At 41.8% G+C, this 16,665-nt stretch overlaps 1 protein-coding gene across 5 annotated transcripts in view; it reads left to right on the top strand.

The window, feature by feature from the left end:
• The window catches only part of FAR1 (fatty acyl-CoA reductase 1), a 626,193-nt gene that overhangs the window by 246,683 nt on the left and 362,845 nt on the right, over positions 1-16,665 (top strand). For all 5 annotated transcript variants that reach the window (XM_086955913.1, XM_086955915.1, XM_086955916.1 and 2 more), the window contains one exon: positions 7,840-8,017. In XM_086955913.1, coding sequence (XP_086812039.1) covers positions 7,840-8,017 — 178 coding nt within the window. The remainder of the gene's footprint in view (positions 1-7,839; positions 8,018-16,665) is intronic.

The following is a 16,665-nucleotide window of genomic DNA, read 5'->3' as shown; positions in this document are numbered from 1 at the left end:
TTTAGTAGTCAAAGTTGTTTTCCCATTTTAGACCTCATTTTTGATTGCTGTCACCTGCATCAAAAACCGCTTAATATATTTATACTAAACTTGGCAAGAAAGTAGAAAATTAATTAGTAAGCATTCTTTAATTGGTCTGGTGTATATCCGTTTAGTAGTTTCAGATATTAAAATGTTGCCTCCTGTGCTTAAAATAGTTAACTCCTTTACATCACAGTTGTTTAAAATGAAGGGGTTTTCCTGCCATATTGAAATTTGTAGTTTGGGGAAAAAAAGGAAATTCCTTATTTTTCTGCAGCATTTTGGGGAGGAGGTATGGGGCAGCGCTCCAGTCCATAGGTGTAATTAAGGGCACTGAGAAATGTGAAGAAATGGCAAACAAACCAGAAACTAAATGGATGTGCTGTGATTAAAATTGCGATTTTATTGTAAATTGTGATCTTATGGCTGCCATATTATGAGTAGCAATAAATGAGCTATTTTGTACTGTAAATTACGATTTTAAAATTGTGAATTTTCAATCGAATAAACAAAGTAAAAAAAATATTTCCAACTAAATAAAAATTAGTGAAATAATTTGCTACATGCACCATATACAGGAAAGCTTCAGTACTGTGGACATCAATTATAAGCATTACTAGGCACAAAGACAACAAGGTGTGATTCTCATTCTGCATCGCCATCCTAATATTCGTGGAAGTTCAATGTAAGAAAACATTTGGCTCTCCCTTGTACTTAAAGAAAATAATATCTATGTGATAGATGCCCATTGGGGGTATTTGTGCTCACCTACATAGTGTATCAGTGTAGGGTCCGTAGTGGAGTTAAAGAGTGGAGTAAAAACTGCATCATCCCCTTGCTGCTGAGAATGATCCGTTTTAGTCCCTCTTCCTAAAAGGGTAGGGACGTTTTTATTCTTGTTGCAAGCAAACTTTAGGACAATGATACATTACCTCCTACTTCAGTGATGTATAAATGCAGCGTAGAAAATTGCGAAATCTGTTGATGTTAACCATGAATGCAGAAAAGTTTTGAGCAGTGAAATATCTCCCCAAAGTGATCAGTAGCAGGTCAGCAATCCTCAGCAAAGTGTTGTGTAGAGGGCAAATGACAACGAGCATAATCAACTACTTTGTGACTTCTAGTCTGGCTATGTTTCATATCTTTTGCCAGTGGCAGAAAACACAAAATAGCAAAACTACTTCCATTCATTTGTTTATAGCCAGGGTCTGCAGTTCAAGGGTGTGAGGAAAGGAGATTTGACCTTTTAGAAACTGAGGAAGAAAGTATCTGTTTTCCTGTGACTCCTCTAATTGTATTTAGCATTCAATAGTTCAGACTGGATTCATGTGATGCAGACTTGAGTTATGGCAGTGATGGTGTACAAACCTTTTGCAGTGAACATCGGTAAAATGTTTCCAAGTAAGTTATCAACCGTACTTAGGGCCTGATTAGGAGTTTGAGAGTGTGGCGCTGGGACTGCCCTGCCACTGCATCACCAAAACGTGTTTGTACTGTTGCCATATTATGAGCATATGAGCTGCAGATCACACACTAGTGCATAGGTCGCCATCTGGGGGTGGGCCCGAATGATTACACTTTGTTGTTGTCCTGGAAGAGTCTTTGTATGGTGGATAACTCTTCCTCTGGAGCATAGTGCGCATGGGCATCGACTTCATCTGGCTCGGATGTGTTTGTCGCTCGGTCCTGTTACCGATCTCCTTTCGACGCCCATTCCTTGATTTCTACCGCCGGTATCGTTTTCGATCACACTTAAATTCATACTCGTGTCGAAAAATCCTGCACTTCTCGATTCCGGCGATCTTCGGGGCCGTTGGGCCCAACTGCGCCAGTGGACCTTCGGCTCATGGAAAGAACCAGATAATATTCCTGGATCATAAGACTATCCTTGGGAAGATTATAATGCACCAGATCTACCACAAGATGACGCATACCCTTTTAGCCCATCTCCTCCAGATGACACTATAGGGTTCACACAACTCATTCATAGGGCAGCAACTTTTCATGGGGTTGATCTACACACTGATCCAGTGGAGGCCGTCTTCCTTATGGACACAGTATTACCATCACATAAAACCACAACTATTTTACCAATGCTTAAAGGGGTTGTGAAACGCGCATCTGAGGTATTAAAAGACCCCGTCAGGGCCAGGGTAATTAATCCCAGGTTTGAGAAAAAATACAAAGCCGCTCCAACTGACCCAGCCTATATCAAAGGCTAGCTATCATTAGATCATTAGTGGTCTCAAACGCCAGGAAAAGAGCTAATTCACAGGCATTAGGGGATGCTCCACCCCCTGATAGAGTCCAACAGGTGGCCCACGTCCGGAGAATTGCCAATACCCAAGCTCTCTTGGCAAGGTATGATCGGGCTCACTACGATGAGCTTGAAATCCTTCTGCAACATTTGCCAGACAAATATAAGACTAGGGCTTTTGACTTAATACAAGAGGGTAAGGTAATCACTAATACTTCCATCCGTTGCGCTTTAGATTCTGCTGATACAGCCTCAAGGGTAATAAATACTGGCATACTGTTATGTAGGCATGCTGGCTGCGCATTTCTGGTTTCAAACTAGAGGTACAAACCAGTATTCTTAGTCAACCTTTTGACCTGCAACATCTTTTTGGTCCTACAGTTGATACTTCACTAGGTAAAATGAAGAAAAATACTGACACAGCAAAATCCATGGGAGCTTTACAAACTCGGACTCCCAGAGTGTCCTTTCGTCGCTCCTCTTACAGGGGTGCCTCCAGAATCTTTCCATCAGATACCGCCTCCTCTTCTTACAAGCGGTACAAAAGGGGGTGGTGATGGACGGAGCATCTGAATCAAACACTCACACCCAGTCAAAAGATCTGGGTTTAATCCATCACCGTTCTTTAGCCCACTCTGCCACCCCAGTTCAGACATGGCTATATGCAAATCAGTATGACCCTGTGCCTCATGGGAACAGTCCAGCCCGAACTGCCAAGCCATGTCTTCTTACAAAGCACCCACCCAATCCTCGCCCAATAGAGGTTATTACAGAGGGGGATACAGAGGCAACAACACTAAAAGTAGAGGCAGAGGTAATAACACCCGTACTGCCTCGCCTCCCAAACAGTGATTTCACTCCCCTTCCCCCAGACCATTCCACTCTAGTCGGGGGAGATTACAACAATTCCTACCTGTCAAATTCCTTACAACAGACGGGTGGGTGAGACAAATAGTTCAGTCAGGTTATTGCCTGGAGCTCACTTCCACTCCTCCAACAATACCACCCAGACAGCGTCCCATGTCACAAGAGCATCTCACACTCTTAAAACAAGAAGTGGCCATTCTACTGGAGAAAAATGCAATAGAACCAGTTCCAGTACACCATACTCCCTATAGTTCATTATTCCTAAAAAGGACGGCTCCCTCAGACCTATATTAGACCTGAGACCCCTAAATCTTTACATACAGTCTGACCACTTCCATATGGTCACATTACAGCAGGTATTTCCCCTGTTAAAACAAGGCGACTCCCTTGCTACCCCAGATCTCAAGGACGCATACTTCCACATTCCCATCCATCAAGCTCACAGACAATACCTGCGATTTGTACTGGACGGTCAGCATTACCAATTCAAATTCCTGCCTTTCGGAGTAACTACAGCACCTAGAGTTCTCACAAAGTGTCTTGCTGTAGTAGCAGCACACTTGAGAAGGGAGAACATCCATGTCTTCCCATATGTCAACGACTGGCTAATAAAAGCCAAGTCATACCACCAGTGCATGCAGCACACGCACCAAACCATTCACCTGTAACACAAGCTCGGGTTCACCCTAAACAAGACAAAGTCACTTCTCCAACCATCCCTGTCTCTACAGTATCTAGGTGCCACAATAGATACCTCCAAGGCACTTGCATCCCCCAATCGAGCAAGGATACAAAGTATGCAAACTCTTATACAAAAATTCCAAACACAACAATCACTACCAGCTCGAGTGTTCATGCAATTAATTGGAATGATGGCGTCTTGCATCTTCGTAGTAGCGCACGTGCCACAATAGATACCTCCAAGGCACTTGCATCCCCCAATCCAGCAAGGATACAAAGTATGCAAACTCTTATACAAAAATTCCAAACACAACAATCACTACCAGCTCGAGTGTTCATGCAATTAATTGGAATGATGGCGTCTTGCATCTTCGTAGTAGCGCACGCAAGACTCCAAATGCGCCCCCTGCAAGAGTGCTTAGCAAGCCAATGGAACTAGGCTCAAGGTCAATTAACAGATCTGGTGGTGGTGAATGGCCAGACCCATCCGCTCTCTGCAGTGGTGGAACACCAAAATTCTTTCCAAAGGACGGCTGTTCATAGAGCCAGTTCCACAAGTGGTGCTAAACACGGATGCGTCCCTCACTGGCTGGGCAGCTCATTTGGCACAGCACACAGTACAGGGCAGGTGGACACTGCAGCAAAATCTACTCCACATAAACCATCTGGAGTTGCTAGCCATTTTTCTAGCTCTAAAATCTTTCCAACATTACCTATCAAGCAAGGCTGTGTTAGTCCGAACCGACAATGACAGCCATGTACTATATCCAAAAACAGGGAGAAACACTCTCCTTACAGCTCTCCCGGCTGGCGCAGAGCATATGGAGGTGGGCTATTCCTCAAAAAATCTTCTTATTGGCAGAACATCTACCAGGAGTTCACAATCCGGTTGCGAATCTGTAAAGTCGTCACAGACAACAGATTCACAAGTGGGAACTTCATCCACAAGTTCTTCAACCTTTCTTTCAACAGTGAGGACAGCCAGAAATCGATCTGTTTGCCACACACCTCAACTCCAAATGCCCAAGCTTCGCCGCCAGGTATCCACACCCATTGTCCGAAGGCAATGCAATATGAATGAGTTGGTCAGATTGATTTGCCTACCCTTTTCCTCCTCTCCCACTCATTCCGTTAGTGGTGCGCAAGCTGCAGCAACACTCCCTCACATTGATTCTCATTGCACCAACCTGGGCAAGGCAACCGTGGAACACCGCACAACTAGAACTCTCAGTGCTACCACATCAGAAACTAAAACTCTCTCCGCACCTGCTAACACAGAACCATGGAGAGATCATGCATCCAGATCCCATGCAGCTCAACCTAGCGATTTGGCTCCAGAGGTCTTAGAATTTGGATATCTCAATCTCCCACCCAATTGCATGAATGTTCTCAAAGAAGCTAGACGTCCCACCACTAGGGCATGGTATGCAGCCAAGTGGAAAAGGTTTGTTATATATTGCACCAATAATAACATTAACCCACTGGATGATTCCATCCAAAATATCATATGCTACTTGCTACATCTACAAAGATGCAATTTAGCATATTCCTCAATCAGGTTACATCTTGCTGGTATAGCTGCTTACCTTCAAAACAGACCGCATCTGTCATTATTCAGAGTTACTGGCATCAATGCCTTCATGGAAGGCCTCAAAAGAATAATTCCTCCCAGGGTACCACCCTCCCCTGTATGGAATCTAAACATTGTTCTCACTAGGCTATGGGTCCTCCATTTGAACCCTTGCATAAGTGTGACTTACAATTTCTTTCATGGAAAGTTGCTTTTTTAATTGCGATTACTTCACTCAGAAGAGTGAGTGAGATCCAGGCATGAACAATTCAAGAACCATTCTTGCAGCTCCATCACAACAAGGTGGTCCTAAAGACAAATCCCAAATTCCTCCGTAAGTCATTTCACAGTTCCATATCAATCAGTCTATTGAGTTGCCGGTATTCTTCGCCCAACCTCAAACAGTTGCTGAAAGAGCTCTCCATATATTAGATGTCAAAAGAGCTCTCCTCTACTATATTGATAAGACAAAGTGATTTCTTAAAACAAAACCGCTTTTTGTGTCCTTTTCTCCTCCACATAAAGGTAATCCCATCTCAAAAACTGGGATTGCAAGGTGGATTATTAAATGCATTCAAATTTGCTGCCAAAAAGCACAACGCACTCTGTCCATTCCCCCTAGGGCTCATTCCACCCGTAAACTAGGTGCATCTATGGCATTTTTAGGAATGATATATTTTTTGATGATACCTGCAAAGCAGCCACATGGTCTACACCGCATACATTCACAAAGCACTACTGTGTAGATGTGCAGGCAAAACAACAAGCTGCTGTGGGCCAGGCTGTACTCCAAACACTATTCCAAACCACTGCAACAGATACTGCTACTTGCCGCTAAGGGAGAGAACTGCTATGCAATCAGTGTACTAGTTTGTGACCTGCAGCCCATATGCCTCGAACGGAAACTGCTACTTACCAGTATGCATCTGTTCTTGGCATGTAGGGCTGCAGATTCACACACGCCCACCAACCTCCCCGGCAGCCTCATACATGGACATCTTTCTGTTCCCACACAACTCCATAATTTTCCCTAATGGCGAAAAACAATCTGAAGATGGAGTCGATGCCCATGCACACTATGCTCCAGAGGAGGAGACATCTGCCATACAAAAACTCTTCCAGGACAACAACAAAGTGTAATCTTCCGGGCCCACCACCAGATGGCGATCTATGCACTAGTGTGTCAAATAACTATTGACCACGACCTGCTTAATTTCTCAATCCAGTTCCCTGAAGTATTCATTGAGGATGTCAGCCTCTGTATTTTTGGTCTTTTGGATGGACATTTACCTGTGTGTAAAAGGGTAAATCACATATCATTGCAATAATTAGCTTTGACTTTCTTTTTACATTGTTGTCTTTGGATTTCCAATCTACCTTTATCATGTTTCCAGGCATTTTTTCAAATGAGCGAGAAATTTAGCTGATCCGGAAAGCCTGATGTATGGTTCCATTGGGAAAGACTGGCTATGCAGCCAACCTTTACTTTTTAGCATTTGGTATAGTCCTTCGGCCTGTTATTTGGAATTTGCGTTCCAATTGGAAAGCGCGATTCAGAAAACCATTAATTGGTGGTGGATGAATTACTTCAAGGGTAATTTTAATTTTGAGAGTTCATGGCGAAGTTTGAGGATGTGTGCACATGTATTGTTTAAACCACACAATGTTTGAACTCTTATTCAAAAGCAGCAGTGGGCTGTCCCCTGCCAAAGTGGTCAGGTCGGAGGAGGGAGCTCCGGGGTGGGTGGAGGATTCAGATTGGAGGACAAAATAAAAATGAATAACATTTACCTGATCGCTGCCGCCTCCGCGGACTGCTCCATCGTGCTCTTCCTGCTTCTGGGACAGGCTCCCAGACTGCACTGTGGCCAAACATGACGCTGCATGAAAGCAGCATCAGGATTGGCCTAAGCGCTAGCACTTTGCGCTCCCAGGCAGACTGGGAGCCTTTGTCTGCTTTCTCCAGCCTCCGCAACGCAGCTGGAGCTGGAGAAAGTTTCCCTGCGCATGAGATGTTTGGTCAGCCTGAAACGGATGGCCAAACGCCTCATGCGCATAGTAAAGGGCAAGGGAGTGCACTACCACTCCCCCACCACAGTGTCTTCCCCCTGAACCCGCTTCCAAGACTTGTCAGAGTCCTGGGGGTGTGGGTACAGGGGATTAAAATAAAACGATAATAAAACTAGTTAAAAACCCGTTTTATTTGTGGGTGGTGGCAGAGTGGGTGGCGCTCCGGCCGCCGCTGTTTACGTTTTCATGAATGACTTGGTATTCTCTCAAAAAACCATTCATATACATACATGTTTTTTCTTTTCCTATTGGTAGATTGATCGATGTTTATGGCATTGTCGGTATAATGATTTTTTATCAAAGCAGCAACCTTTTTTCTCTTTTCCTAATTGCTTGCCTTAATTTACATATATGCTCATGTGACTCTTTGTAGGTGGATGGATGACAGTCTTGTAAATGACATCACACCGAAACTGATTGGAGACAGGCCTAATACATACACTTACACAAAGGCCTTGGCCGAGTATATTGTTCAGCAGGAAGGTGCAAAACTGAATGTGGCAATAGTAAGACCGTCAATTGTTGGTGCAAGCTGGAAAGAACCTTTTCCTGTAAGTTTTACAAAAATGTATTTTACAGTAACTACATTGTTTTCACGAGCATCTCACTATGAAGCAAATTATTTAGTGTAAAGTTCAAAGACTGTATTTTCAGTTTAATTTCATGACCTATGGCATAGTAAAATATTGAAGCACGCTGCTGTAATTAAATGTTCGCGATTCACAGGTTAGTGTACCAGTATAAGATGTGTACTTAATTGTGGAGCATTCTAGTGCCACAATACGAATGTGCTAATTATAATGTTAACATATGTTAATTATGTTGCTGGCACAAGTTTTGATTGCAGTGAAATGGCCAATGTGTTTCTTCCATCCAGCGAATTTCTCAAAACACAAATTGTTGTAGGGAGTAAACAGTCAAGCCCGTAGTAATTAGCATAGCCTCAGTGGCTTAGGAGATGATTTATTATGGCCACGTGTCTATATTGTTTGTAAGTGCAATGCAGTAGTCTTGTCAGTAGCACTTTTAATGGCGGGCTGTTCTATACTGTTTCACAACCCTGAATGATCTAGAAGTGGACAAATGGTAAACATGCCACAGAATGGTAGGGCAGTTTGGTTTACATGTATTTAGTAATTCATAAGGTCTGATAGGACCTGAAGTTAGATTTCAGTTTCGGGCTTGAGAGGTCTGTTTGAGAATTCTTGACCAGTGGCTGCAGACTGACCGCTTTCAACCATCAGCCACTTTACTCACCCCATGCACAGATCACTGCCTCCACATCTGCACAAGGGTTTGTGTTTACGGGCAGCACAAAGCACCAGTTACACCACCCATCCTTACCCGCTCTTTCTCACCCACCCACTACCAATAAACTCTTTAGAGATCAGACATTCACCCTCCATGCTGTGCCCTGCCATTTGCCTCACATGAAGAGATCAGCAACACTTTCTAATTGCTGCTCTCCCAGGTTGATGGTGGCGCCAGTGCACAAAACTCCAGTCCAGCACCCTTAAGTACACGTATACATAGTGTGGATCTGTAAAGTGCTCTCCGAGAGATGGGCATTCGGGTTATAGTGAATTATACTGGAAAAGCTGGTTTACCACCAGTCATGATTGATCACTATAATACACAAGTGCACAAGAGCCCGTACTTTCACATGCATGAGTCATATGCCATGATCTCATACTAGATACACCAGCATAGCAACACAAATGTTACACCCACCTCTGTCATCTACCTCTTCGTTGGAGAGCAGTGGCTCTTGAGGGGACGCCAGGAGACGCAGCAAGCACACTAGTTTCTTTTCTACAGCCGGCCACACCCATGAGGACATTCCAAAGCTGTTACTTCATTACTCTTGGATTCAGTTGCCTGATGCAGAGTAGGGAATCCAGTGTTTCATACCACGTTTTACCAGCCTTTTTTTGCTAACATGCATTGCTTGATAATTTATCGCTTATTTCAGTCAAATCGGGGCAAACGCTGTTTTATCTTGCCATTCTGCTGCATGCTACGTGCTGGGGGAGATGGACAATAGTATGGATGGTTTCTTCTGGCGCAGATCCTCCATTGCAGTTTGTGTCAATTATTTGTCAGGGAGGAGGGCATTCCAAGGCAACCTGGGATCACGAGTCTCCAATTGTGACAATTGGGCTCTTCTACCTTCTGTGTCCTGGGACCACCAGACTGAGTAATAGTTGCACCAGTGCTCCTGCTAGTGTTTACAATCACTCATTGGTGGCTAAGGGACTTTGCCTCTAAAATTAAATGAACATGCTCCACATCAGTACTTGCAGCTCTTCTTGACCCGTAGGAATAGTGAGGCACAGTAGTCCAAGACTTACGAGTGAGAACCTCTTAACTGCAAAACACAATAACACTTAAAAAGGCAATGTGTAGCCAGTGCTTTTATTTTTTAAAGAAAAATTGTCACACGCTGCTAAATACTAAACGTTTGCAAATGTACATATTGAACACCTTATTCCTGGAGACTCGAAGGGACTGGAAATCTGTGTATGGTCTTTTTTTGTCAAACAATTTAAAGCTCCTTCTTGTGATGTTTTCAAGCAGTTTTCAATGTAAACCCTTCCTACTGTATTTGACATGGCGTCCGCATTTGCAATGTCTCATTCAGTTAGGAGCATTGGAACTACGTAGCTAACCGAATTCCTACCCCCTGAAAATGATGTAAGGAAAATCTAAACCAGGACGGAACCAAATCCTTTCTCAAAATAAGTCCTTTAAAACACTTTTTTTGTAATTGCATAATGTCTGGAAGAAAGATACGTTCAAGCCAGTTGTAGAAAAGTCCAGTGCATATAGTTAAATGTTACTTCAGCCCAGTCGATACCACCATTTGGGCTATCCGAAATATTGTTGTTGAAATTTATCTTCCCTCCAAAGTGGAAATTAAACAGATTAGTTTACGTTTTCAATACAGTTGCTCACATAGAAGACTTTTATTGGAGACCTCCAACGCTTTCTGAAGCCAAATTGACTCCTTTTAATTTAAACTGTGAGCCCGGACAACTGTGGAGTTAGCTGCACAGTCGAAAATAAAAAATTCCTTTTTAAAAAACATTTTTTATTGACAGCCCGAGAGGGAAAGAAAAACAAAGCATAATATTACAATTTGTTTGAGCAAAAATTACATTAAATTCATAATACATATTTAAATTTGAATAGATCAAACCAAGATACAAAAATGCTGCAGAAGGCTTAGCCTGGTATCTCAAAATAAAAGACCCAAGAATTAAAATTAAAAAAAAAAACTTCCCCATATTTTTTCCACTTTCATTATTGACCGTATACCTCCGAGTTTAGCAATAGCGAATTCCATTGTATATATTTTATTTACTAATGACCACCATAATATGAGTAGGTTCGGGGAGATCCATACTCTGGCTACAGTTAATTTTGCACAGGACAGTAATATCGTGACCAAAGCTTTCTGTGGCAAAGTAACGGAATGTATATCTAACAATACAGTTAGGGCCGTAAGAGGTAGTAGATTTATCCGTTTGATTTTTAACACCTTTTCTAAAGTAGACCAAAACTCCCTCAAAACCGCGCAAGAACACAGCATATGTTCTAAGTCTGCTGCTACCAAGTCGGAATTGGGACATTTAGTACGATCGCTAAAAGAAATATTAGAAGACCATTCAATGATCTTTTAAGGTGTGTGGTATAGCATGCATGTGGTTTTAAATTGTTGTAATCTTAAACTTGAAGATTGTACAAGTTTATTAATTTTAGAAAAAGAGGCCACCATCTGATTGGGGGTTATATTAGAGCTCCTCTTAATGCTCCATTTCTTCCCTAATTTAAAACAATCATTAATTTTATAAGCACTGAGGCACCCATAGCCTTCACTAATTAAAGATTTATTCTTGGATGAATATAGACCATTCCAAATATCCGAATCTGGGATTTCCCGTATTTAAATTTTACGTATTAAAAAATCCTGTATTTGGATATACTTAAATCTCATTGATTCTGTCAGATTGTACAACATTTTAAGTGTCTCTAAGTCTAGGAAGCCTTGAGTGCCATATAAATCCCCCAGTGTGTTAATGCCGTGAGTGGACCATATGTGTGCGATCATTAAAAATCCCTGGCAAGCCCGGATTTCCCCAGAGCAGCAATTTAGAATGATAAAAGGAAGTTTTACAAAATGCCAAGATATTAAACCCGATCTTGGCAGTATCTCTAGCGGTCTTGAATTTCACCCGCTTAAAGTAATTAGGATCATTGAGTCTTAACAGAAACATTTTGGAATCGGATTTTAACATAATTGTGTAAAAATACAATGAGTTGTCCGAATTAAGCAAAGAGCGTAGACGCCCAAGAAAAGTAGCCCAAAAATGTAATTTAAAATCGGGGAAGTTAAGCCCGCCGTTATCTAAAGAAATTTTAAGTAACCGCATGGACCTACAGGCTTTTCTGTATCCCCAGATAAAGCTGCTGAATATCCCATCTAGCTTTTTAAAAAAGAATTACTTAAAGCTAAAGGGATAGATCGAAATAAATAAAGAAACTTAGGGAGCACTTTAATTTTAATCAAATTAATTCTACCAATTATGTTCAAAGGAAGTTTATGCCATTTTTTTAAAGACCGGGAAATTGTTTTAATTAAACCATCATAGTTAATAGAAATCATGTCATGTACTTTAGATGTAATTTTAAAACCTAAATAAGTGGCGATTATACAGATCCGGGCGATAGCTACTGCTGGCTCATAATTAGCTACTATTTGTATTTTATTCATATTTAATTTATAGCCCGATACAGCTCCAAATCTGCAAGCCTCTATCGCTATCCCATTTAAAGCTTCTGCCACATCGGAAGAGTAGATAGCGATGTCATCGGCATAAGCGTTAATTGTCAGAGATTGAAGGCCGGATCTAAAAGGGGAAATTCGGGATTGTCTGTAAAGCATATAAAAACGGCTCCATTGAAAGAGCAAATAATAAAGGCGAGAAAGGGCATCCCTGCCGGGTGCCTCGAGAAATAACGAACATAGAAGAAGTCAATCCAGCATAGCTGAGACTAGCTGTGGGGTTATCATATAACGCCCGTACCCATCTAACAAATTGACCGTTAAATCACAAATTTGTCATGACAGACCAAAGATAATCCCACCCCACTCGGTCAAAAGCCTTCTTGGGGTCTAATAAAATCATGCCGAGTGGGGTGGATTCAATCTCCTCTGTGTCAAAAGCTGTTATAGCCATATTGATGTGAGTTGGGGTGTCCCTCCCTATTATAAACCCATGCTGTTGTGGGTTGACAATTTTGGGCATAAATGGAGCCAAACGGGTTGCCAAGATTTTAGCAAATACTTTAGCATAAGTATTGATAAGAGAAATGGATCTATATGATCCACATTCTTCAGTAGGTTTTCCCTTTTTAAGGAAAAAAATTATTTTGCCCATGTTCCAAGATTCAGGGGCTATCCCACTTAACCCGATAGATTGAATGACATGAAGTAATAAAGGTGACAGCTCCTCAATGCATATTTTATATACCTCTACAGGTATGGTATCTTCCCCTGCTGCTTTTCCTGAAGGTAAATTAGTGATAGCTTGTCTAACTTCCAACAAGGTGATATTTTCCGACAATTGATCTAATTCCAAAATGTTTCGATTATCTTTAATGTTCTCATCTAAATAACCCTGAATTATGACTGCACTGGGACAAGTCTCAGGAGTATATAAAGTACGATAAAAATCCACAAATTCTTCTAATCCACAAGTTCTTATAATCTGTCCCTTGGTTGGTCATATCAAATATTATCAGACCCCCGAATATTTTTTATCACTGTACTAGCTCTGTCGTCCGCTACTTTATAGGCCAACATTTTCCCAATCTTGTCACCGCTCTCGTACTGTGCTATTTTAAATTCATGTAATTTAGCACAGCTTTTTTCCAAAAGTTTTTTGTTTTTAAAGTTGTTTTTAACTGTCCCAATTTCAACCCTATTTCAATCGTATCGGGAGAATTTGAATGCAAGGCATCCACCAGCAGTAATTCTTGTAATGCAATATTGGAGGTCAGCAATTTATTCATTTCACGTCGTTCAGAGTTTTGTCTAAATACAAATTCCTGAGTAAACCCCCTAATACTGGCCTTACAAGCATCCCAGACCATTGTCTGAAGTAGAATGCAAATTGAATCTAATAAATTCAACGAGATGGGTTTTAAGCTGTAATATAAGCTTAAGATCTGACAGTAAAAATCTGGGAAAAGAGAATAACTTAGGACCAGGGTAAGTTTGTCGAGTGGAGAATATAAGCAACATAGGATTATGGCCCGAGGTGACTCTGGGACATACCTCCATAGAGCTTGTTTTCAATACATTATCAGTAGCCAAGGCCATATCAATACGGGAACACAATTTGTGAGGCGCAGAGTAATATGTATAACCAGCAATGTTAGGATAAATACTGCGCCAAATGTCCCTGACTTTATGGATACGGGCAATTTCTGAAATTGAAGCCCGTGATTTACGCATGCGTTGGAAGGCCCTTTGTCTTGTAGTGTCCCGTTGGTAATCCCTAATGCAATTAAAATCTCCCATTATAATAAGTTCCCCCTCCCAATCCAATAGTTCTACATTTAACTGATCAAAAACAATTGATTCATCCGCATTTGGTCCATATACCACACAGAATACATATTTACATTTTTTGATACTTAATTGTGCAATAGCCCATCTTTCTTCTTTATCGCATGCGGTTTTAATAAATTCTGCTCTGAATAGTTTGTCTTTAAGAATCGTAACCCCTCTGATTGAAGCGTTCAGAGCAGAGCAAATTATAACGTCATAGCCAAGTTGACCCAGTAGCTTCTTATCTTTGTGGGCAATGTGAGTTTCGGACAAAAATACCAAAGTGTGGATTATACAATCTTAGCTCTTCCGATACCAAACATCTTTTATTCCTGCTATTTAGCCCTGCAAAATTCCAAGCCATACATCTTAACATATACATTCAAAAAAATAATAATTTAAACGGTTATAATCCTTCTGCTCCGCAATAATTAAATATCAAATATTTGTCATTTCCAGCCAATCTCCCTCTCGAGTTGTTTTTTTCCAGAGATTTTTTTACCCCACACGCGACACCACCCTACGGAGAACCTAAAGCACCCACCGCCCATTCCCACTCCCTCCAAGGGAGGGGGAGACCCCTCTGACCTCTGCTGCCGCTAGATGGGCAGCTACAAGGAGAGATAGCCATGTAGCAACCCTACCCACCCTGCTGACGGGAAAGAAGAAAAGAAACGGCAGTAATTAAGTGAGAGGGAAAAAAAAGGTTTAACACCCGTTAAGTAGTCGGATTAAACAAATTTTGAATGTGCCATCTCAGCTTCTTTTTCATCAGTGAAAAAATAAGTGTGACCATTTTTAATAACCTTAGGGCTGGCAGGTTCTTGCAAGAACACTTGCTCCCCTTAGACTTAAATGGGCCAATAAGTTTGCGCAGTTTCCACCGTCTCTCCATAGTGACTTTGCTGAGATCTGAGCGAACAAAAAAGGAAAGATTCTCAAAATTAACAGGGGAATTAGGACGCGCTCTCAGCGAAACTGCTTCCCCTAATAAAAAATTGCCAAAGCAAATAAGAAAAGGCCGGGGGAATTTACTCTTTGTTCCTCTGAACTGATGGTAGACAATGGGCTATTTGGATTTGGGAATCCCAATCCCAATCAGATAGATCTGGGAAGGCCCTTTGGGATAGCTTAACCAAATAGGACCTGGGATCTGACCCTTCAGATTCTTCCGGAACCCCAAAAAGTCTCAAATTTGACCTTCTTTGTCGGTTCTCTAAGTCCTCAACCTTCAATTGTAAAGCAGAAATCTGAGCATCATGCTGATTCACAACACATTTAATGCGAGTTGACCCTTCTTCAATTTTTACCACCCTATGTTGTAGATCCTCTAGACCTTGTGATACCCCCCTAGTTTAAGTGTCATTTCTTTCAAAGAGTTCTGCAGTTTGCTGTTATCCTCTCGCAGCTGCAGAAAATGTTCTTGCGTTTCCAAGCGCTGGCTTGTTAAAGTTTGCAAGATAATATCCACCGGTAAGATATTCCCTTCTTGTTCAAGCCTCCTGGCAGTAGTTCTGTCGGGTATATCAGAGATCACAGGCACGGACACAGATGTTTGGTCAGATAGAGTTGGAGATTTTAACATCGGAGTGATATTAATGTTGCTCACTGTGACTTCATCTGCTTTACTTGCAATGCCAGGAGATTTTACACAAGATTGAAGAGGTTAAAAAGACTGGGACGGAGCCAGTAGATAGAAGTGTCACCGGACATGATGACAAAATATCATTAATGGAAGGCATCGGTAGGCTGCCGGCGATATCCTTGACAGATGATTCCTTCAATAGACCAGAACCTGAACAATTACTCGTAGGATCAAGATCCTTAGGGCTTGTGCCTGATAAGCGTAAGGCATATTCTTCACAAGTCCCTTTGTTTGAATCCATTTCCTTGGAGGGCTCTTTTCGATATGTATCTTGCTGGAGGCAGAAGGGTTAATTATAGCCGGCAAATTGGTAGTGACAGGGGCTTTCCCTCTTTTATTTTTAGATTTATGCTTAGACTTGGATTTAGCCTTACTCTTTTTGCCTTTCAAAGTTTTATTTGTGTCTGACATAAGATTAACAATCTCTTCATCCACATCCTCTTCATACTCTAAGTTAGAGCCCTCCACACCGGTCTCATCCCCGTTTTCCTCACTCATCGTTAGGGCAGTACATACATCACTACCAGTCATCATGGAAGAGTCCGTGAGTTCTGCAAAAGCAGAGTTTAAAGGCTCTAAATGAGTTGGCTCTGTAGCCAGCCCAAGCCCCCCTCAGCAGTAGCAGCAGCAATACCGTAATTATTAGCCGGTCTCTCATTGACCTCTTAAATTGAACAATCCGCGAGGTCACCATGATCCGAGACTAAAGACACTGGTTGCTCAATTGAAATAGCAACTTTGTTGCACCCTAAAACTCCTATAGTGTCGATTGGAATGTTTGCCTTTGTGATGCCATTATTAGTAGTACCGCCGCCCAGAATTATCAGGGGATTATCAGGAGTTAGCAGGGTTGAAGGTCGAAGCACTTGCTTACCCGTAAGTAGTGAATCGACTCCTCCAGGTGGCACAGCAGATACACCAGCGATGATGGTGAAATC

The sequence above is a fragment of the Lissotriton vulgaris genome, chromosome 2_1, assembly GCF_964263255.1.
Source record: "Lissotriton vulgaris chromosome 2_1, aLisVul1.2, whole genome shotgun sequence".
Taxonomy (NCBI): domain Eukaryota; kingdom Metazoa; phylum Chordata; class Amphibia; order Caudata; family Salamandridae; genus Lissotriton; species Lissotriton vulgaris.
Note: the sequence above shows the minus strand (reverse complement) of the source record. Positions and strands in the feature narration are given on the sequence as shown.